The sequence below is a fragment of the Diabrotica undecimpunctata genome, chromosome 1, assembly GCF_040954645.1.
Source record: "Diabrotica undecimpunctata isolate CICGRU chromosome 1, icDiaUnde3, whole genome shotgun sequence".
In the NCBI taxonomy this organism is placed as follows: domain Eukaryota; kingdom Metazoa; phylum Arthropoda; class Insecta; order Coleoptera; family Chrysomelidae; genus Diabrotica; species Diabrotica undecimpunctata.
This window is the reverse complement of record NC_092803.1, coordinates 188,352,451-188,372,077: the sequence shown is the minus strand read 5'-3', so window position 1 is coordinate 188,372,077 and position 19,627 is coordinate 188,352,451. Positions and strand designations below refer to the sequence as shown.

Genomic DNA, 19,627 nt, shown 5'->3' with positions numbered 1-19,627 from the left:
TCTCCAGATATTTGCATAAAATATGCAAAATATGCAATATGTTGCATATTTGCCTAAGTCTAATTATCACTATTTTTTTCAAAACACTTCAAAGAATTGTTTGGTAAAAATGAAATTGCATTTTAGGAAAAACTGTGTACAAACATTGGAAACACTACACCGATATCCTTATCAATATTTTTAATATCTTTATATCTTTAATAATTCGAGTATTATCTTATATGTAAAAATAACAACTTACAGTTTAATTGTAAATTGTTGTGTGATCAGTTCGTATACTTAATAATATTGTCAAATTTGTCAAAGGGGCTCCCATTTTTATAAACGTAAGTACACGTACAATAGCTTATAAAATTATTTTTAATCATGAAGTCTATATTTTTTACTAGATATGTTCATTTTATTTATTATGCTATCTCTATAATCTTAGTTTAGTGATTCATCGGTCTTCTTCGAATTCTCTTTTTTTTTCTTTTTTTTTTTAAATTTACTATATATCTTGGGTGTGTTTTGCCCTTGTTCCTTTCTTACACTATTGAATTTTTGACTAATTATGGTTTTCCTGTCATGAACATAACCTATAGATATATTTGACATTCAATGTAAGCTTACTGACATACGTCAGTGTTGCCATATGGTCAATTATTTCATACTCTCACATCTAAAATTATGAGCAAGAGCATTTATATAATTATATAAAAATTGAAAGCAAAGAAAAACGTGAAAAATTTGGTTAAATGTTACTTGGCTCCCAGGGGGAACAATAAACGTAACCACGATAATAAAATATTTTATTTTCGCACAATATAACCACTGTAGCTTGTACTCTGAAAGTGCACTTTATCTGCAAGTACTAACTTAGTAACTTACTACTAAGTATTAAAACGCAGGTACATTTTTTCGAAAAAGATTTAAAAAATTGTCATCTGCTAACCATCTGTAGCAATCTGGCAATTCCTGTTTTGAGGTTTCTGGCTCCATTGTCAAATATGTCAGTTTACAAAATAATTGACAAATATATCTTCTTCTTCTTTTTATTTAGACATGACTCTGTTTGTTTTTCAATGTGCCTTCAGTAAGTTGTCGTTCCATCGTTTTCGTGGTCTTCCTACTGATCGTCTTCCTATTGGGAAACCGTCTCTTGCCTTCTTTACTACACTATTTGTTGTCATTCGGCTTATATGATCGTTCCATTCTAGTCTTCCATATCTTACCCAGTTCTTGATGTTCTCTACCTTGCATCTACATTGTATAAAGTGTTTTCATCACTGCTGTTTCTAACATCCTTTTTGTCCGCTCTGTGTCAGGTCTTGTTTCTGCCGCATTTGTCATTATTGGTCTGATGACTGTTTTGTAAATTCTGCCTTTCGTTTCTTTCCCGATATTTTTATTTCTCCATGTTGTTTCATTCAGGCAGCCTGCAGCTCTGTTTGCTCTATTCACTTGATCTTCCACTTCAGTTTCGAGCTTTCCGTAGCTAGATAATGTGATGCCTAGATATTTAAACTCCAGCACTTGTTCTATTATCTGACCTTTCAGCTCAAATTTACGTCTTAGTAAATTTGCTGTTGTAACCATACATTTTGTCTTTTTTTGGGGAAATTAAAATGTTAAATTTTCTGGCTGTTACATGAAATTGGTGCAGCATACGTTGGAAATCATCTTTACTATGAGAGAATAGTATTGCGTCGTCTGCATAGATTATTTTAAGTTGTTTTTCTCCCATTTGGTATCCTTTTTTAGTTCTTACTTTTTTTAATATTTCATCCATAATCAGGTTAAAAAATAGGGTCGGTTTGTTCTTCTTCTACTTTTACTTTTATTGTGTTGTTTTGGTAGATATTTTCGATCGTTTTGATTATTCCTAGAGTCGGTTCACAATTTGTTGATAGCTCACTACAAGTTTAACCCTAATTAGAAAACTGAAATACAGAGAGGATAGGTAATACGATATAATAGTAAAAACCAACCTAAAACTGACGGTTTAAGACGTTTCCTACTAACCCACCTTATATTTGAGGGAATACAATACCTTATAATCCTATTACGGGGGTATTTTGAATGGTTAAAGATGAACGACCAGTGTCGTAGAGTATATGATTGAAACATTTATTTGAACTAAATAAATATATTTTTTAAATTGTACTTATGTAAATTGTATTTTTTAATAAAACTTATTTATTTTATTCAAAAATAAAAAGTTTCTTGCCATTTGTAAAAGATACATTTATTTAATTAAGGAAAAAGGCGCCAAATGTCCCCTGTCAAAATTTCCAATGTGTTTTAAATGTATCCATTATTTTCGAATCCGGAGAAAACTAATAAATATTTTTGAAAAATTTAAACGCAGAATGAAAGATTACATTATTACTCAGGGCAGAAAGTCCCTGAAAACTTCTACAATGTTTATTTTAATATGTTATGTAACAGGGGTGAAAATAAAAGAGAAAATACAGTATAATTTTTAATTGAAAATATTGCATGCAAAAGAAACTTTTTATTTATTCTAAAAAATATTTCATTCTGCCTTTAAATTTTTCAAAAATGCTGTTTAGTTTTCTCAGGATTTTAAAAAAAAATGGATACATTTAAAACACTATGAACATTTTGACAGGCGACATTTTGCGCCTTTCCCCTTTAATACCTTACGATTACAACTATTATTACTTACCTTATATAATTACGATTAGAAAACTATTCATATTTAAAATAAATAGGATCAACTTCGGAATCCGAGTCATCTTGAGGGTTAATAATTAGCGGTTGTGTCTCTACGGTCGCATCAATTATGTTATCAAGATCCCACATTTTTTGTTCTTCTTCTATTACATGCCTTACTGCATCTTTCCAGTTTTGTTCTGTAATATGTTGTAAAGACTCGTATAACAATTCACGTACAGCTTGTATTTTATATAACGTAATTTTTCTAGCCACATAACTTTTCATTTGTGCCCAAATGAGTTCAATTGGATTTATTTCGCAGTGGTAGGGTGGAAGTCTAAGGACTGTAATGTTTCGCCTTTCCGCCATTTTGTCAACTACGTATTCCTTGAACTTAGATTTGTGTTGCCGGGCAATTTTTAGAAGTTCTGCTTTTACCATTCCATCTTCGTAAGGCAGATACTTATTCCGCAGCCAGTCAAGAATATCCTGTTTCTTCCACGCAACGCAGTCGTTGGAAGTCTTTCTACTAGTCGTGAATGATAAGGTGCATTATCTAATACTATAATTGAATTTGGTGGTATGTGTTCAATCATCTGCTCAAAATACTCTTCGAAAACATCAGCTGTCATCTCCTCGTGATAGTCTTTTGTCCTTTTGGACTGAAATTCCAACAAACCATGCTTAACAAATCCTTTTTCACTGCCAATGTGAGAAATTATTATTCTACTGCCTTTACCAGAAGGTGGGGAGATACCAGTAGACCAATCTTCCATAAAGACTTGCCTGGAGCTTAATATATTTTTATCTGACCAAATTTTTTTTAGAGTATGATCTGAGTTTACATACGTTTCATCCTGGTAGAATATGGGCCTTCCTTCAGCCCGGAATTTTCGTATGGATCTTAGATAATTTCTTCTCCAACATATTATCTCCTCCCGGTCAATTAAAAGTGATTTTCGGTCTGATTTCTCCCACCGGAAATTTAATTCTTTTAAAACTTGCCACAATTTAGTTCGTCCGATATGAGGCAAATCCGGGTCGTCTATAACTTCTTGTAAAATTTTGTTTAGGTTTGGTATTTCTTTTTTGAAAAAAAATCCATGAATTTTCCTTCGAATACCATTTTTGGCAAATTCATCAATTTCAATAGGCTTTTTCCCTCTCTTTAAGTGTTCGTTTGTGTTTGGGTTAGCTATACCGTGTTTTTTTCTTTCTGATAGGAACCTATATATAGTTGACTCTCCTACGCCAGTCATGTTGGCACAACTTTTGACTATGTTGCGAACAGTGTTTGTGGGATTCTGAGAAACCAGAGTATCGTGAACATTCAGGACTATAGTCTTCTCTCTTGGTGAATAGACAGACTTACTGACTGTACGCAACAGTACCGGTGTAAAACTTGATGATGTTGATGATGAAGCCATCACAAACAATCCAACAAAACGAGCACGAGCGAAAGGTACGTATATGTTCGTAGGTATATGGAATAAAAAATCACTCACGCACTGCATATAATTCGCAAAAGAAATATTCGAGACGCTAATTACTGCCGTAGACGCGGACACACCGACGAGCCGTAAATTACATGCGATCAAAAACGTACTAAACAAAAAAATTGTTTTCGTTCGTAATAACTTCACCCTTTTAAGTTAAGTTTCGAATATAAACTGAACAAAAGAGGCACGTGGCCAAAGCATACCCATTATATTATTAAAAATCTGGGGAATTCCATCCTAATTATCTTGCAACGAATAGTACCTTCGGATATGAATTCCAGGTTTTCTAGTAAAGTGATTAAACGCGAAGATTAGTATTGAAATATCCAAAGAGATAAGGTATTCTTATTTACAAAATTGTTAATGGTTAAATTCTTATTTTTATTAATATAATATAATTACATAACATTAGCCGTGAAAGTTTTAATTGTTTATTTGCTAAATATATTAGTATTAAAATATTATTAATATTATATATATATATATATATATATATATATATATATATAACAGTATTAAAAAATATTATATTATTATTTAATGAATAAACACCTCAGGAACGCCTATGGTCTACGACCGTTTTATGTGTTTGAGGCACATTTCGTGCTCTCAACAATTTATGAACGGAGAATAGAGGCACCTCTCTTGCTTACAGTAAGTGAATAACGTCTTTTAATTTGACAAGGTCAAATGCCTTCTTAAGGTCCACGAAACATAGATATGCCGGTTTGTTGTATTCTAATGATTTCTCTTGCACTTGCCTTATTATAAATATAGCGTCGGTGCATGATCTTCCCGACCTAAAACCTTATTTGTTCTTCTGCTAGTATTATAATTTGATTCAGTTTATTTGTTATTATTTTGGTTGTTAATTTTAGTATTGTGTTTAATAAGGTAATTCCTCTGTAATTTTCCGGGTCCGATTTGTCTCCCTTTTTGAAGAGAGGTGTTAGGATGCTTGATCTCCATTCTTGAGGAATTCTGTTTTGTTCTATTATTTTTTGTATTAGTTTTAATTGTTGTTTGGTCACATCTGGTCCTCCGTACTTGAGGAGTTCGTTCGGTATTCTGTCCTCTCCTGGTGATTTTCTATTTTTTAATTTCCTTAATGCTTCCTTTACCTCTTCCTTCTCAATGTTTAGTTCTTCGTTTGTCGTCACCTCTGGTGTTGGTGGTTTATTATCGTCTTCTTTAGCAAATAGGGATCGAAAGTAGTCTGCCCATGTTTCCTTCTGAATTTGTTTCGTTTTTATTAGTTCGTTCATCTCTTTTCTTTGTCCTCTGATTATTCTCCATATTTCTTTTTGTGTTCCGCAGAAGTCGTGTTCCATTTGTTTTGAGAAGGTCTGCCAGTGTTTCCTTTTTATTTGTTTAACTAAAGTATTCGTTTCGTTTCTGATTCGTTTATAGGGGTTGTGTGCCTGTTGTGTTTTGTATTTTAAAAATGCTTTCTTCTTTTCTTCACATTTTGTCTTCACTTCCTCTCTAAACCATGGTGTTTTCTTTTTTGATTTTTTGCCAAATATATAAATTTACAAAATAATTTACAATATTTAGCTACATTTAAAGTAAAAAATAATATTTTATGAATGATTTTTAATATAAATTCAAAAATTGTGGCTTCTCAAAACCAAACACATAATTTCGTCAGAGTATCTTATATTTTAAAAACTCATATACTTTATACAAAAAAATATGGCAACACTGTGACGATCAAACATATAATTCAGATGTTCATTGCATGAAATTCATATATAATCCAATTTTTCCCATGTATTTTTCTTTTTTCCTACTTCTTTCTATATATCTGTATTCGACCAATCCATAATTTGTTTAGTTTTTTATGGATAAGTTATATATCTCTTTTGTTTTGTTAAATATTTTTCCTTCTAATTATTCCTATATATTTTTGCTATACTGGTTTTTGCCATGTTTGTCATGCGTTCAGATTTCTATTATATTTGCTATACAAAACTTGTTTTATATTTTGTTTAATATCTTGCTTATAAACGATGTGATGTTTTATGCTTTTTGCTTCTCTGCCTTCCTCTATGAATGTTTATTTATTTTTAACTTGCATATAATTGTTTATTTTGCCTTATATACGGTTACCATAAACACACTTGTTATATCCTAGGGCATAATAAGCAGGCGTTATGGCCTATAAAGTCCTGTGTATAAGAAAAAAAAGTAAATATTACAAAACGATGTAACTTAAAACAAAGAGTTGCTCCCCCAATAAAGAACCCCATTAAAAAGAAATTTCAAATCTATTAAATCAACTACCTGCTCCACGGATAATAATTGGAGATCACAATAATGCACACAATCCGTTATGGAGTTTATCAAAACTAACATCTCTAGGTCGAAAAATGGAAAAAATAATAGAAGAAGTCAACTTAAATATCCTTAACGACGGACAACTTACGCGCTTTGACATAAGAACAGGTGAAGGCTCTAGTATAGATCTATATATTTGCGAACCATCAATTACACATACTCTTACGTGGGATGGGTTACCAGATCTATATGATAGTGATCACTACCCTGTCATAATAAGCAATGAACTACAATCAACTACATCGCAACAACTAAAATGGAACTTAAAAGGCGCAAATTGGACAGAATTTCAAAATTACGTTGAAAATAATCTGCAAAACCTAAATAAAAATGTAGATATAGACAAAACAATATACTCTCTGACAAACGTAATCACAGAATCAGCAAACATCAGTCAGTACCTTGGTGGGATCATGACTGCAAAGAAGCTATAAAAAAATCGAAACAAACTTTTAATAAATTCAAACGACTTAAAACTCAAGAAAACTCTATGAAATTTAAAAAATTAAGAGCAGTCGTTAGGTTTACCATTGAAAAAGCCAAACGAGACTCTTGGAGAGAATATGTCACCTCAACACATAGTTCAACTCCTATAACGACTATATGGAAAAAAGTCAACAAAATGTCTAGATCCAAACCCCATAAATCAATCAACTTTCTATCTTAAAATAACACTATTTATAAAAGCCCAGAAGAAATGTCCAATATACTAGCATCTACTTACGAATATAACTCAAGTAACCTAAATTATACTTCCAATTTCTTAGATATCAAAATAAAAGAAGGAAAAAATCATATAGAATATTACGATCAAAACAATAACTATCACAGAATTGTAAGAACACTTGTCCTGGACCCGACAATATATCGTTTATATTTCTTAAAAATTTAGGCTCTCAATCTAAAGAACATTTACTCAAAATCTATAATATAATCCTATCCAGAAACTCACACGTAGCATAGGTAAAGTATTAGAAAAGATAATAAACAATAGGCTTATGTGGTATTTAGAATCAAACAAATTAATTATTCCAGAACAATGTGGTTTCCGAAAACATAGCTCAACTTTAGACAACCTTGTTGACTTAGAATCAGAAATCCACGAAGCATTCTCAATAAAACAGCACTGTGTTGGAATATTTTTTGATATAAGCAAAACATATGATACAGTTTGGAAATATTCAATCATTAAAACACTCAAAAACTGGTTAATAAAGGGTAACATATTAAAATACATTTCAAATTTTCTTGGAAATAGACAATTTCAAACTCGAGTTCACGGAACGTATTCTCAAACAAAAATTCAACAAAATGGTATACCACTCAGATCGTACACAACTGGATCGTGACAGGATCAAACTTAAGCACAACTTTATTCTTAGTAGCAATAAATTCGATATTAACACAAATTGAAAACCCCGTCAAATCTAGATTATACGCTGACGACATGGTTATTTTCTGTAGAGGAAAAAACATAACAACGATTTACAATCCCATTCAAAAAGCGTTAACACACAATGAAAAATGGTCAGCTATAAGTGGACTTCAGTTTAACACTTCAAAAACGAAAGCATTTTGTTTCTCAAAAAGAAATCAAATCCAAACAAAAGAATTACATCTACACGAACAAAAACTAGATTATGTAGAAGAAATCCGATTCTTGGATATGACGTTTGATAAAAAACAAACTTGGAAGACACATTATTCAACAACTGAAAAAATCCTGTCTATCTTGTATAAACTTACTACGATTACTTGCCTTTAAAAACTGGGGTGCCGATTATTCAAGTTTAATACTTATTTACAAAAAAAAAACACATTTAAAGTCACTGGATATTATCCAAAATAGATGTCTACGTATTTCTTTAGGTTCTCACTACACAAGCCCCATTCAAAGTCTCTATTGGGAAAGTTGAAAACTTTCTCTTTCTTTCAAAAGACAATATCTAAGCCTAACATATGCAGCAGCAGTGTCATCAAACCGAAATAATCCAGTACTGCATAACGTTTTTGCTGATCGATTTAAAAATAAATTTCAACAAACACATCAAACTGATCATCCTTTTTACTTTCGTATACAATCATACTTATTTAAATTAAATTTTCGACTTCCACAAACCTATGATACTTCTTCAATTCACAACTCTGTACCATGGACAATATCTATTCCTGCTATCAACATCAGTCTAACAAACCTAAGAAAATCAGAGATATCAACAATCGTCATTAAACAAAAGTTTCATACACTATTAAACAGATATAGCAATACCTACAACGTATACACCGATGCGTCAAAAAATGAAGACAGAGTTGGAGCAGCAATTTATTTGGAAGACTCCTCAGTTAGTTTCAAATTGTCGTCAATGACAACCATCTTTTCGGCTAAATTATTCGCAATTCTAAAAACTTCTTCTGATGGTGCCGTGCACCTATAGTGCGTTGGCGAATTATCTTAAGGTCAGACGTCTGTCTTTTGCGGCATGCAAAAGTTCGCCAGTGTTAGTTACGCCTGTCCAGTTCTTTATATTTCGCAGCCACGACATTTGTTTGCGACCTACTCCTCTCTTGCCCTCAATCTTTCCTTGGATAATTAGTTGAGGGATTGCGTATTTTTCCCCTCTCAGGATGTGGCCCAGGTATCCAATCTTTCGTGCCTTGATCAAGCTGAGCAATTCTCTTCTATTCTAAAAACACTATTGTTAATACAAAACAAAAACAAAGAAAGATATATAATAATCACAGATTCTCTAAGTTCATTATCCCCACTGACTCAATTGTACTGTGTGTAAGTTCACTTTTTATGGATGCCTTCTCATGTAGGAATCGAAGGTAACGAAATTTTAGATAAACTGGCTAAAAACGCACCAACTAACCCGATGTCTGAAGAAAGTAACGTATTGGTACAAAACGATTTAAAACCATACTTAAAAAAAATAATTCAAAAATGGCAACAAACTTGGAACAACACTCCATCAAGGCTATACGAAGTCAACAAACATCCATATCTTTGGAAACCAAAAATAAAAGACAGAAGAGAGCAAGTGATACTTACCCGTCTCCGTATCGGCCATAAACGACTTACTAATGGCCATTTATTACAGCGCAAAAATAAACCAGTGTGTTAAGTGTGCATCAATGTTCTAACGGTAAAACATTTTTAATACAGTGTCCCAAATATAACAGTGAACGACTCAAATAGAGCATACCCAACTCCCTAAGAGATGCTCTAGAAGAACATACAGATACCCAAAAAATATTTTCTTATCTTAAAGAATGGTGACGTAAACCAAAATATAAGTCGACTTGTTCGAGGATTTTGTCAAAATATTTTTAGTTGCAAAAATAATAAACTATGCAAACCTATACGTCCTCACTGTATAAATAAAGCAGTACAACAAAAAACAAAAAAATTACTCGATCTGGGTTGCGATCCCAAATCTAAAAAAAATATTAGCCGCGTGTGTTTTGTTTCACCACCGATTTCAAAAGATTTTATGAATTACGCAAACAAGTTAATTACCAAGAAAATGTATCTTTTTATAGATTTATCCACACCCGGACCTATCTAACACTGGAATGGTTTGTGTCAGGGGTGCCAACAATTTGTGTAAGGCAAAATTGTGTTACCTTTAAGTGCAGGTAATAAATATAGATAAATTTTTATTGTATAGATATGAAATAATGTTTGATTGCATAAATCTTAAATAAAACTATGTGTTAATTTAAATTCATAGTTGAATTTCATATCCATAGTTAAATAAAATTATTATATCATGTCATAGGTACTGAGAATTCAATTGAATCGCTTATTATATAAAGGGTATAAGTCCACAATACTAAGTTTTTAGAAAAACAAAAAAAAATTTTTTATAGTTTTGAAACTTGATGACCGATCAAATTTTGTTCTACATATGAAATGTAAAAGGATACTAGTAGAGAGACATTTAATACAGCAAATTTGGCTTTGAAAAGTATTAAGCCCAAAAGAACGTTTTTAAGGGCTGGGACTTGTTTCCTTTATAAAATCAATGAATAAAAGACGAAATAATGTGCTGGTCTACAGGTAATGATTATTAATTTATTTATAAAAATACGTTTATTTTTACAAACAAGACCTAAAGTACATCTTAAGACTTAGAACTCAAAAAAACTAATTACTATCATATTCTTCATTGGTCGTCGGCCAGTCCTTGAATTGCTCAAAAAATTCTTTATCTTCTTCGGGAATGTAAGTCAAGACTTTCATAAGATCACCCAGTTTTTGGCCTTGATTGGTACTTTTCCTTCGTAAGCCTTCTTATTAGGACACGAAGTAGCTGCAACATTTGTTTTTTGACAAATTAAATTTGGATGAAACAAAGTCTAGAATTTCATGCGTGTCTACCTTTGTCTGCCATTATTATTATTATTATTATTATTTTAAAATAATACATAATAATAATGGGAGACTTTAACGCCAAAATTGGAAGTAAGATTGAAGACTCTGAAAGCAAGATTGGAAATTTTGGATTCAGCACAAGAAACACAAGAGGAGAAAAACTCATGAAATTCCTGGAACAAGAAAACATGTATGTTATGAATACCTTTTACAAAAAGAAACCTAACAGAAAGTGGACATGGGTCGCACCTAACGGATCTACCAAAAATGAAATAGACTATTTTCTCTCAAACAACAAAGGAATATATGAAGACGTCACAACAATAAGCAACGTAACAATGGGTAGTAACCATCGTATAGTTAGTGCAAAAATAAATATTAACATGAAAGAAGAGAGAAAAAGGATTTAAAAAAAAAAACAACGAGGATAGATGCCTTTAAACTAAGAACAAATGAAGAGCAATTCCGAGAGGTCTTAGCGGATAAGTTCGAATCTGATCCTGCACATAATCAAGATCAAATTGACGAGATTAATAAAAACATAAATAAAAACCTTCTCGCAGCAGAACTACAGGTCGCAAAGAAAACAAAGACTAAAGAAGACAAAATAAGCAATGAAACTAAACAGCTAATGACGGAAATAAGATAACTACTAGCGCAAAACAAACGCTATACTCAAGAATACAGAGAACTTAATAAAACAATTGGAAAACAACTAAAACGCGATATACAAAAATGGAACGAGAACTTAATAGAGCGAGTCATTGAAAACAACAGAGGCTTAAAATGTCTAGGACTCACACTGGGAGTTCAAAAAATCATCAAAATTAAAGACGCCAACAATAAGGAAGAGAAGGACAAATATAAAATAACAAATATTGTCGAAGACTTCTACACATCCTTGTACAGCTCGCAAGGCCAGCCTAATGAAACAACAAACGAGAACGTCAAAAGAAAAAAAACGTAGGATCAGAAGTACTACCAAATATAAAGGGATTCGAAATAGAAAGAGCTTTAAAAGAGCTAAAAAATAATAAAGCTCCAGGACACGACGATATAATTTCCGAGCTCTTGAAAACAAGCAAGACATTAAAACAATGACTGTACTAACAGAGCTATTTAATAGATGTCTCCATAATAGCAAGATCCCTAAAGACTGGAACGAGAGTCTAGTAATACTCTTACACAAAAAAAGGGGACAAATGTAATCTACAGAATTATAGACCTTTATCGTTGTTCAGTCAAGTATACAAACTATTTATGAGAATTATTAACAACCGGTTAACCCACAAAATGGATAATTACCAACCGGTTGAACAGACTGGCTTCCGCAAAGGATATAGTACATTAGACCATCTGCTGACAATGAGAACATTGATAGAGAAGGCAAATAAATACCAACTACACGAATTTCTTGCCTTCGTCGACTATGAAAAGGCGTTTGATAGTATCAAAATGTGGGCCATAGAACAAGCTACTAATAATTGTAGATTTGAGATATAGGCAACTAATACATAATATATATGAAAATGCAACTATAATAGTAAAACTAGACGAAAATACAAATCCCATCCCCATTAAGAGAGGAGTGAGACAAGGAGACGTAATGTCGCCAAAGCTTTTCAACCTAGCCCTAGAAGACGTCTTCAAAACTACAAATTGGTCAACCTATGGCATTAACGTTAATGGCAACAAGTTAAACCACCTTAGATTCGCTGACGACATAGTGATTATAGCGAGCACATTCGAGGAACTGCAAATTATGATGGGGGAACTAGTAGCCAGCTCAAAATACGTCGGCCTAAAAATGAATATGAAAAAAACAAAAATAATGACAAACACACATGACCCCAGACGTATAACTATAAATGGCAGTGAGATAGAACAAATCCAGGAATATATCTACCTAGGCCAAATCCTGAGACTTGACAAAGAGAACCAAAGTGCGGAAAATACTAGAAGAGCAAGACTAGCATGGGCAGGATTTGGAAAACTTAGTCGGATACTTAAGAACCGCAAAATACCCCAATACTTGAAGAGCAAAGTGTTCAACCAATGCATCCTTCCTATCATGACATATGGATGTCAAACCTGGACCCTAACCAAGGCAAACATGAATAAACTAGTCACAACAGAAAGAACAATGGAAAGAGAAATGTTAGACTGTCAGATAAAAAAAGGAATGACTGGGTAAGATCTAAAACAAAAGTAGAGGACATAGCAACAAAAATTGCCAAACTTAAATGGAGCTTCGCGGGTCATACTACTAGACAAAAAGACCAACGTTGAAATATTACAATACAACATTGGAGACCTTACGAAAGTAAACGACCAAGAGGAAAACCACAGATGAGATGGGTTGATGATATTAAAAGAATAGCCGGAACAAATTGGAAATATGTTGCTCAGGATAGAGACCGATGGAAGGAGTTGGGAGAGGCCTATGTTCAAATATGGACGATAGAAGGCTAAGAAGAAGAAGAAGAAGAAGTCTACGTTTGTCTTTGCTATTATTGTCACGTACTGCATTGGAGTATAAACCTGGAGATGGCGCCTGATAACCCTTTTTATAAGTCCAAAATCTCTGTCAAACGGTAGAAATGAATGCCCATGAACCGGGAAATATTAATGATTTATTTTAAATCTTTCATTCATGATAAGATTTAAGAAAAATAGATAAAATTAACCAGTCCCGGACTAGTTTCCTTTATACTCACAACAATAATTTTATCGTGCAATATTTCGCGTATGGTGATAGATACAAATTTCTCTTTTAGACCCACTGACCCGTCGACTTTGGTTTAACAAAATGTATATCTCGCTTTAAATTCGTACTGATGTGGACTTATTTCCTTTATACAATAAGTGATTCAATTTTAAGGCCTTATTACATTTTAAGACGTTGTTAAACATAGTAGTTTAAAATTTTTGGTTATTTTACAATTTGTTTTTAGGGTTTTTGCTAAGACTGTGCAAGCAAATAGCTACAATATGATTTTTTTAATCGTATTTGGTCTGATTTGTCCTACTGATGCTCCCGCAATAACCGTTACCTTGGACAAAACTTGCAGCGATATTCAACTGAGCAACGAATTCTATAAGTTAACAACTGCGGAAGGTGCAATAATTTATGGTGGTGTGGTCGAGCAGTATAAGATTGACGGTAAACATATTTTTCATATTATATTTTTAATGCAAGTATAATGAGAATTACTATTTCACGTTACTTACTAATGTACGAGAAAAAATTATGAAGAGAAGACACGGAAAATTGTCCAAAGAATAATATTCCAAGTCACAAATCCCATTATTTTATTAGTTCTGTAAATAAGATTGCTCCACTCTAACATAATATGCAAAAGTCAGTAACCTTGTTATAGAAAACAGATTGTTGTTTCAATTTCAATCCTATATCTCCATGATGTTTTTGGAAATAATTAGCTTTGGTACGCCGGGGGTACGCTCGAGTGTTGGACATTTTCTTTGCGCTAAAAGACTTCCACTCACCTTATTAGATTACTGGTTTTATAACTTTGTCTTATTGTTTATGTCGGCACAGCGGTAGGTGCGCCGTAGTTCGGCGATAGACTGAGAAATCAGAACCGTACAAATATTGGTAGAATAAGTCAACGCTTTCATCCCAAATCCAAAATAATCACAAATTCGTGAAATGTACATTATATCATTTCTTATCTTATCGCATCATGACACAAAAATAAAAATTGAATGGATTAATATATTATTTGTAGATGCTGTTGTACTTTGCCTTATTGCAATATTGCAATAAAATGTAATATGTCAATATCTTCATTTGCTTAAAGTTTTTGAAGTTATACTTCTATACGCGCGCTCCACGTTGGAAATTTGTACGGGAGTGAATCTCTGAAATCATTACATATGTAAGATAATGAGTAAGAGAGAGACGGAAGATATATTTTCTCTCTCTTCCTCTCTTGAATATAAAAATGTTCCTTTTGTATATATAATTTAATATTATATATATTATATAAAGATATAATATATGCATATAATATTATACATATAATATTATACATATAATAAAATATTTATTAATATTATTATTTATTAAATGTTCATAATTATTTTAGGCTTTTGTATTTCAATATTAGTCAGTATCCCTGCCTGTCACGCGGGAGACCGGGGTTCGATTCCCAATCGGGGAGGACTTTTTTATTAGCATTATTACATTATTGTCATTTTTAAATACTTATGGATATTGCATTTTAATTTGTATTTGTATTGTATTATTTATGTGATATATTTTGTATTATTTATTAAATGTTCATAATTATTTTAGTATTTTGTATTTCAAAATAATCACTGTATGACAGACAACTGTCAATTTTAAAATCCGTTAGTATCATGTCTAATTGGCAAATCTTTTACGTGTTTGATTCATACGCTGGTGTACGTGAGTTCGAATCCCAATATGAATTTCCTTTTTTATTTTTGAAATATTTAAAAACCTCACGTTAATGTTATTATAGTCCATTATGTATGCAAATCCCTAAACTGTTGATACGGGTGACTCAATGAAAAATAGATATTTGTCAACAAGTTTACAGAAGTATATAGGAAAACAATTTTAAATTGAGTATGACCACCAGCTATAAAGGTTGAAGCAGAATAGAATACAATAGTTTTGAGGGTTACTAATCCCTAAATAAAGTTGCCAGTGTCGGAGTGATGAAGATGTTTATTTTATTGGTTATATATAAAATAATTTGTGGCCGTAACAGGGGCCGATTTGTAAAAAAATGAATATTATTTTAATCAAATTCCATTTCAGATTCACTGCTTTCTTCAGAATCTAAGGAATCTTCAACTCCAATGTTAATTATTACCGGTTCCAGCATTGCATCAGTCATATAATCCAAATTCCACGTTTTATTTTCTTCCTTGTGAGCATGACTTACAGCATTTTTCTAATTTTCTTGAGTTACTTTTGATAAGGAATGTTCTAATAATTGTTGTAAGTCTTCTAATTTAAAAGTTCTGTTGTTGCGTCCGACTTCACCCTTTACTTGAGACCATATATTTTCTATCGGATTCAGATCACAGTGGTATGGGAGTAAACGTAGTGGTATGGGAGTAAACGGGTAATTACATCACGGATTAATGCCATTTCATCAATTATATATTTTTTATAAGCTGCTTTATATTGCCTTACAATAGGTAATAATTCCTTTTTTGTCGAATTCTCCTTGTACTCAATGGCGTGTTTATCCAACCATTCGATTATCTCTCCTTTTTTCCATGCCGTTGTTGGCAATTTTTCTGCTAGTCTTGAATGGTAACTAGCATTATCCATGACTATGACAGAATTTTTTGGAATTAAATCCAACATTTGCTCAAAATATTCTTCAAAAACGTCAGCAGTCATTTCCTCGTGGTAATCTTTGGTTGATTTTGAGACAAAACTTAATAATCCACCATTGACAAAACCGTATTCGTTTCCAATATAGGTTATTATGAGTCTGCGTCCTTTTCCAACGGGAATATTGTTTATTTCAGTAGATACACCTTCGATGAATGCCTGACGGGAACTTTTCACATTTGTATCAACCCATAGATATGGTACAGTATGGACCTTCATTTAGCCAAGTCTCGTCTAAATAAAAAATTGTTTTTCCTTCTTCTCGGTACTTTTTAATAGTTCTTAGATAATCTCGTCTCCAACATACAATCTAATCTTTTTCAATTAAAACGGATTTTCTTCTATTCTTTTGCCAACGAAATCCCATCTCTCTCAATAGTCTCCATAATTTCTTGTTGCTTATGATTGGTAACTCTTCGTTTTCTCTAATTAATGTTTGGATTTTGTCCAATGTTGGAAATTCTTTGTTAAAAATAAAATGAGTGGGCGCTGCGTCTTATCATGTTTTTATGTATTTCTTCAATTTCCAAAGGTTTACTCCCTCCACTCTTCTTGGGAGATGAATCAGTTCCTCCTTTTCTTTCTTTTAGGAATCTGTAAATTGTTGCTTCTCCAACCCCTGTCATATTTGAACACATGTTAACGATTTCACGAACATTACTTAAAGGGTGTTGATGTACAAGTGCATCGTGTACATTTAATATTATATTTTTCTCTCTTAGACTGAAGGCACCTTTAAAACTACACTTAACCGGGATAAAAGCTGTTGTCGACGTCATTTTTAAATGCAAATAACAAAATATCGACACCAAAAACGTAAGTAGGTAAGACATGAACAATGTACATCTACAAACTAAATGGAAGATGCAAACAATTTCTAATTTATATTATTGGCATAAGCTGTAATGTGGCATAAAAACTACTTAAACTATCATTAGTGAAGCCTTATCAGTAATTCCAGGTAATCGTTCGAAGAAGCTATTCTTTTTGTGTCAGGCGATAACTTATATAGAAAACAATAATCACCTTTAAATTACTGTTTACATTAATTTATTTCGTGAAACATTGAATTCTCTCGTTAATCACCCGTGTATAATTAACAATAATCGTGTGGCATATATACCGACGTTTTTTACGCACAAAAAAGGTATAGTGAGATTAGTGGACACTTATTTTACAGAATATTTTTTAAAAGATAATGAATTGTTGACGGCATCTTAAAATATTAATTTTTTTTATTTATTTCAAAACAAGTATAGGGTGACGCCTATGGTTTTTTGACCTGTTGAGGATTTGCATACATAATGTGCTATCAATATGATGGAAAAAGACTATAAATATATGTAAGATACGCAAAAATGCTAAATTTTAAAATAAAATGAAAATTTACAACATAATCCGAGTTGTTGGTTTTTTATTTTTATCTTCGTAAAGTAAGTTATGTATATTGGCAGTTTTAAATACTTATGAATATTGCATTTTAATTTGTATTGTATTGTTATATTGAATTACGTTGCAGTGTATTGTATTGTAATTTTTATATTAACAACAAAATAAACATTTAATTTTACTGCAGAGTATGTGTAAAAAAATTTTTTTGCATTCAACTCCTTTTATACATATATGAAAATAAAAATATATATTTTCATTAAAATATTGATACAATCCTTCATTTACTATACTCCTATTACAAATCAAATGTTTATATACAGCAAACGATGCACCATACACCTATATACCTAATTCATTTTCTCCTTCTGCTCTCTCTTACCTATAGCATTGTAATGATTGTGCAGATTGACTCCCATATAAAATTTTTAACGGCGAACGCGTGTATAGAAGTGTAATTTCTACCGGCAGTCCCACTGGACTGCCACACCCGTTTTTTACGAAGCTTTCGAAGAATCATAATCGTCTCTAGGGAAATCTCGTGATTTTATTTTAAATTTCATTTAAAATGTATCTTTAGGATTCCTATTTTTTATATGGTATTTTATATTGTTTTACTTTTAGGTAACACTTTCCTGATTATCAACGACCACGCTACGCCTTTCTATTTTATCAGCCTGAAGAAAGCCAAGGAAAATGATGTGTATGCAACATATCTAGAAGGTGTAACTGCCACCAAAGTCGAGAAAGACGTGATTTGGAAAAATAACTTGGCAGCATTGGAGCAAGAACATTTAAAATCACTAAGTTTTGGAGAGCGCCAAGCTATTTTTAATGAATTTGTTACAGTTTACAACAACTATAGTAATTCGTGTACGGCAAACTATAGCATATTACAAAAACTGTATAAAGTAAACCTGGTTCAGCTTCTAAATGTTTTAAACAATACAATGAAACAAAGTGAAGCAAGTGAAATCACTGGAACACCACCGGTAATTATAAATATCAAAGAGAATCACTTCTTGAATTTATGGATGGGAATAATTAATACATTACAACATATAGATAAAGTAAACCTAACTAAGATTCTAAATTTTTTTAACACTACAAAAGAAACAAACGAATCAATGATACAATGTTTCCCTATCAAAGATGATCACTTTCTGAATTTATTAACAAACATTAATACCACATTACAAAAACTAGAAGAACTAAACCTTAGTAAAATGAAAACAACCGATCAATTAATAAAAAGTTTATGTAGCAAAGATGATCGTTTCTTGTCCGAAATGTTTACAGGTATGCTTATAGGAATATTTTTGGTTATAATAATAGTTTTAATTTGCTACATTCCCTATTTAAAAAAAATATTTCCCTGCTGGAGAGATCGTAATCACAGTGGTTACCAGTTGAGTACACAATCAGAGGAATTAAAGAAAATAAGCCTAAATTTAAATTAAACATCGTGCATATGTTCCGTTAATTATTAAATTAATAAAAACACTTTATTCTTGTTCAAAAGTTTCGTCCAATTAAAAACAAAATAACCTGTTTCAATTAGAATATGTACTAGTACTACTGCACTATTATTGTTGAGTATCAAAAATGTAGACACTAAATTCCAGGAAATGGTGATGCATATTCTTTGGGGTTCATGTAGCGTACAAAACTTTTTTTGTAAGAGTGAGAGGTAACGGTACTGAAGAACTTTTACAAATTATATGTACGTACTACTATTCCAAACAAATATGTGGGATCGGTCATAATGCAACTGAATAATTTAGACATCAGATTATACATATATTTTATGGACTAACAAGAAGGCAAAATATCCATACAGGATGCTCAAATTAAATAAAATAATTAAATTTATCACAATCAAATCTACGTGAAGATGTTTAAGGGGTGTATTGTAGTTAGAATTCGTTTACACGATTAGTTTTATAGTATACTAGTGCCTGT

At 31.9% G+C, this 19,627-nt stretch overlaps 1 protein-coding gene across 1 annotated transcript; it reads left to right on the top strand.

Moving 5' to 3' along the window:
• Nucleotides 1–216: 216 nt before the first annotated feature.
• Nucleotides 217–19,186, top strand: LOC140432738 (uncharacterized). Its single transcript, XM_072520819.1, has 4 exons — nt 217–326; nt 10,044–10,139; nt 13,833–14,041; nt 18,290–19,186. Exons 3-4 carry the CDS (start codon nt 13,870–13,872, stop codon nt 19,123–19,125), a joined length of 1,008 nt encoding a protein of 335 aa, XP_072376920.1. The 5' UTR covers nt 217–326; nt 10,044–10,139; nt 13,833–13,869; the 3' UTR covers nt 19,126–19,186.
• The last annotated feature ends 441 nt before the right edge of the window (nt 19,187–19,627 follow it).

Bases quoted from the DNA above. Each gene is read 5' to 3' on its own strand.
- LOC140432738 (XM_072520819.1), top strand. From the start codon at position 13,870: ATGATTTTTTTAATCGTATTTGGTCTGATTTGTCCTACTGATGCTCCC. The intron at 14,042-18,289 runs GTAAACATATTT...TTTTACTTTTAG, and splicing joins CGAGCAGTATAAGATTGACG to GTAACACTTTCCTGATTATC.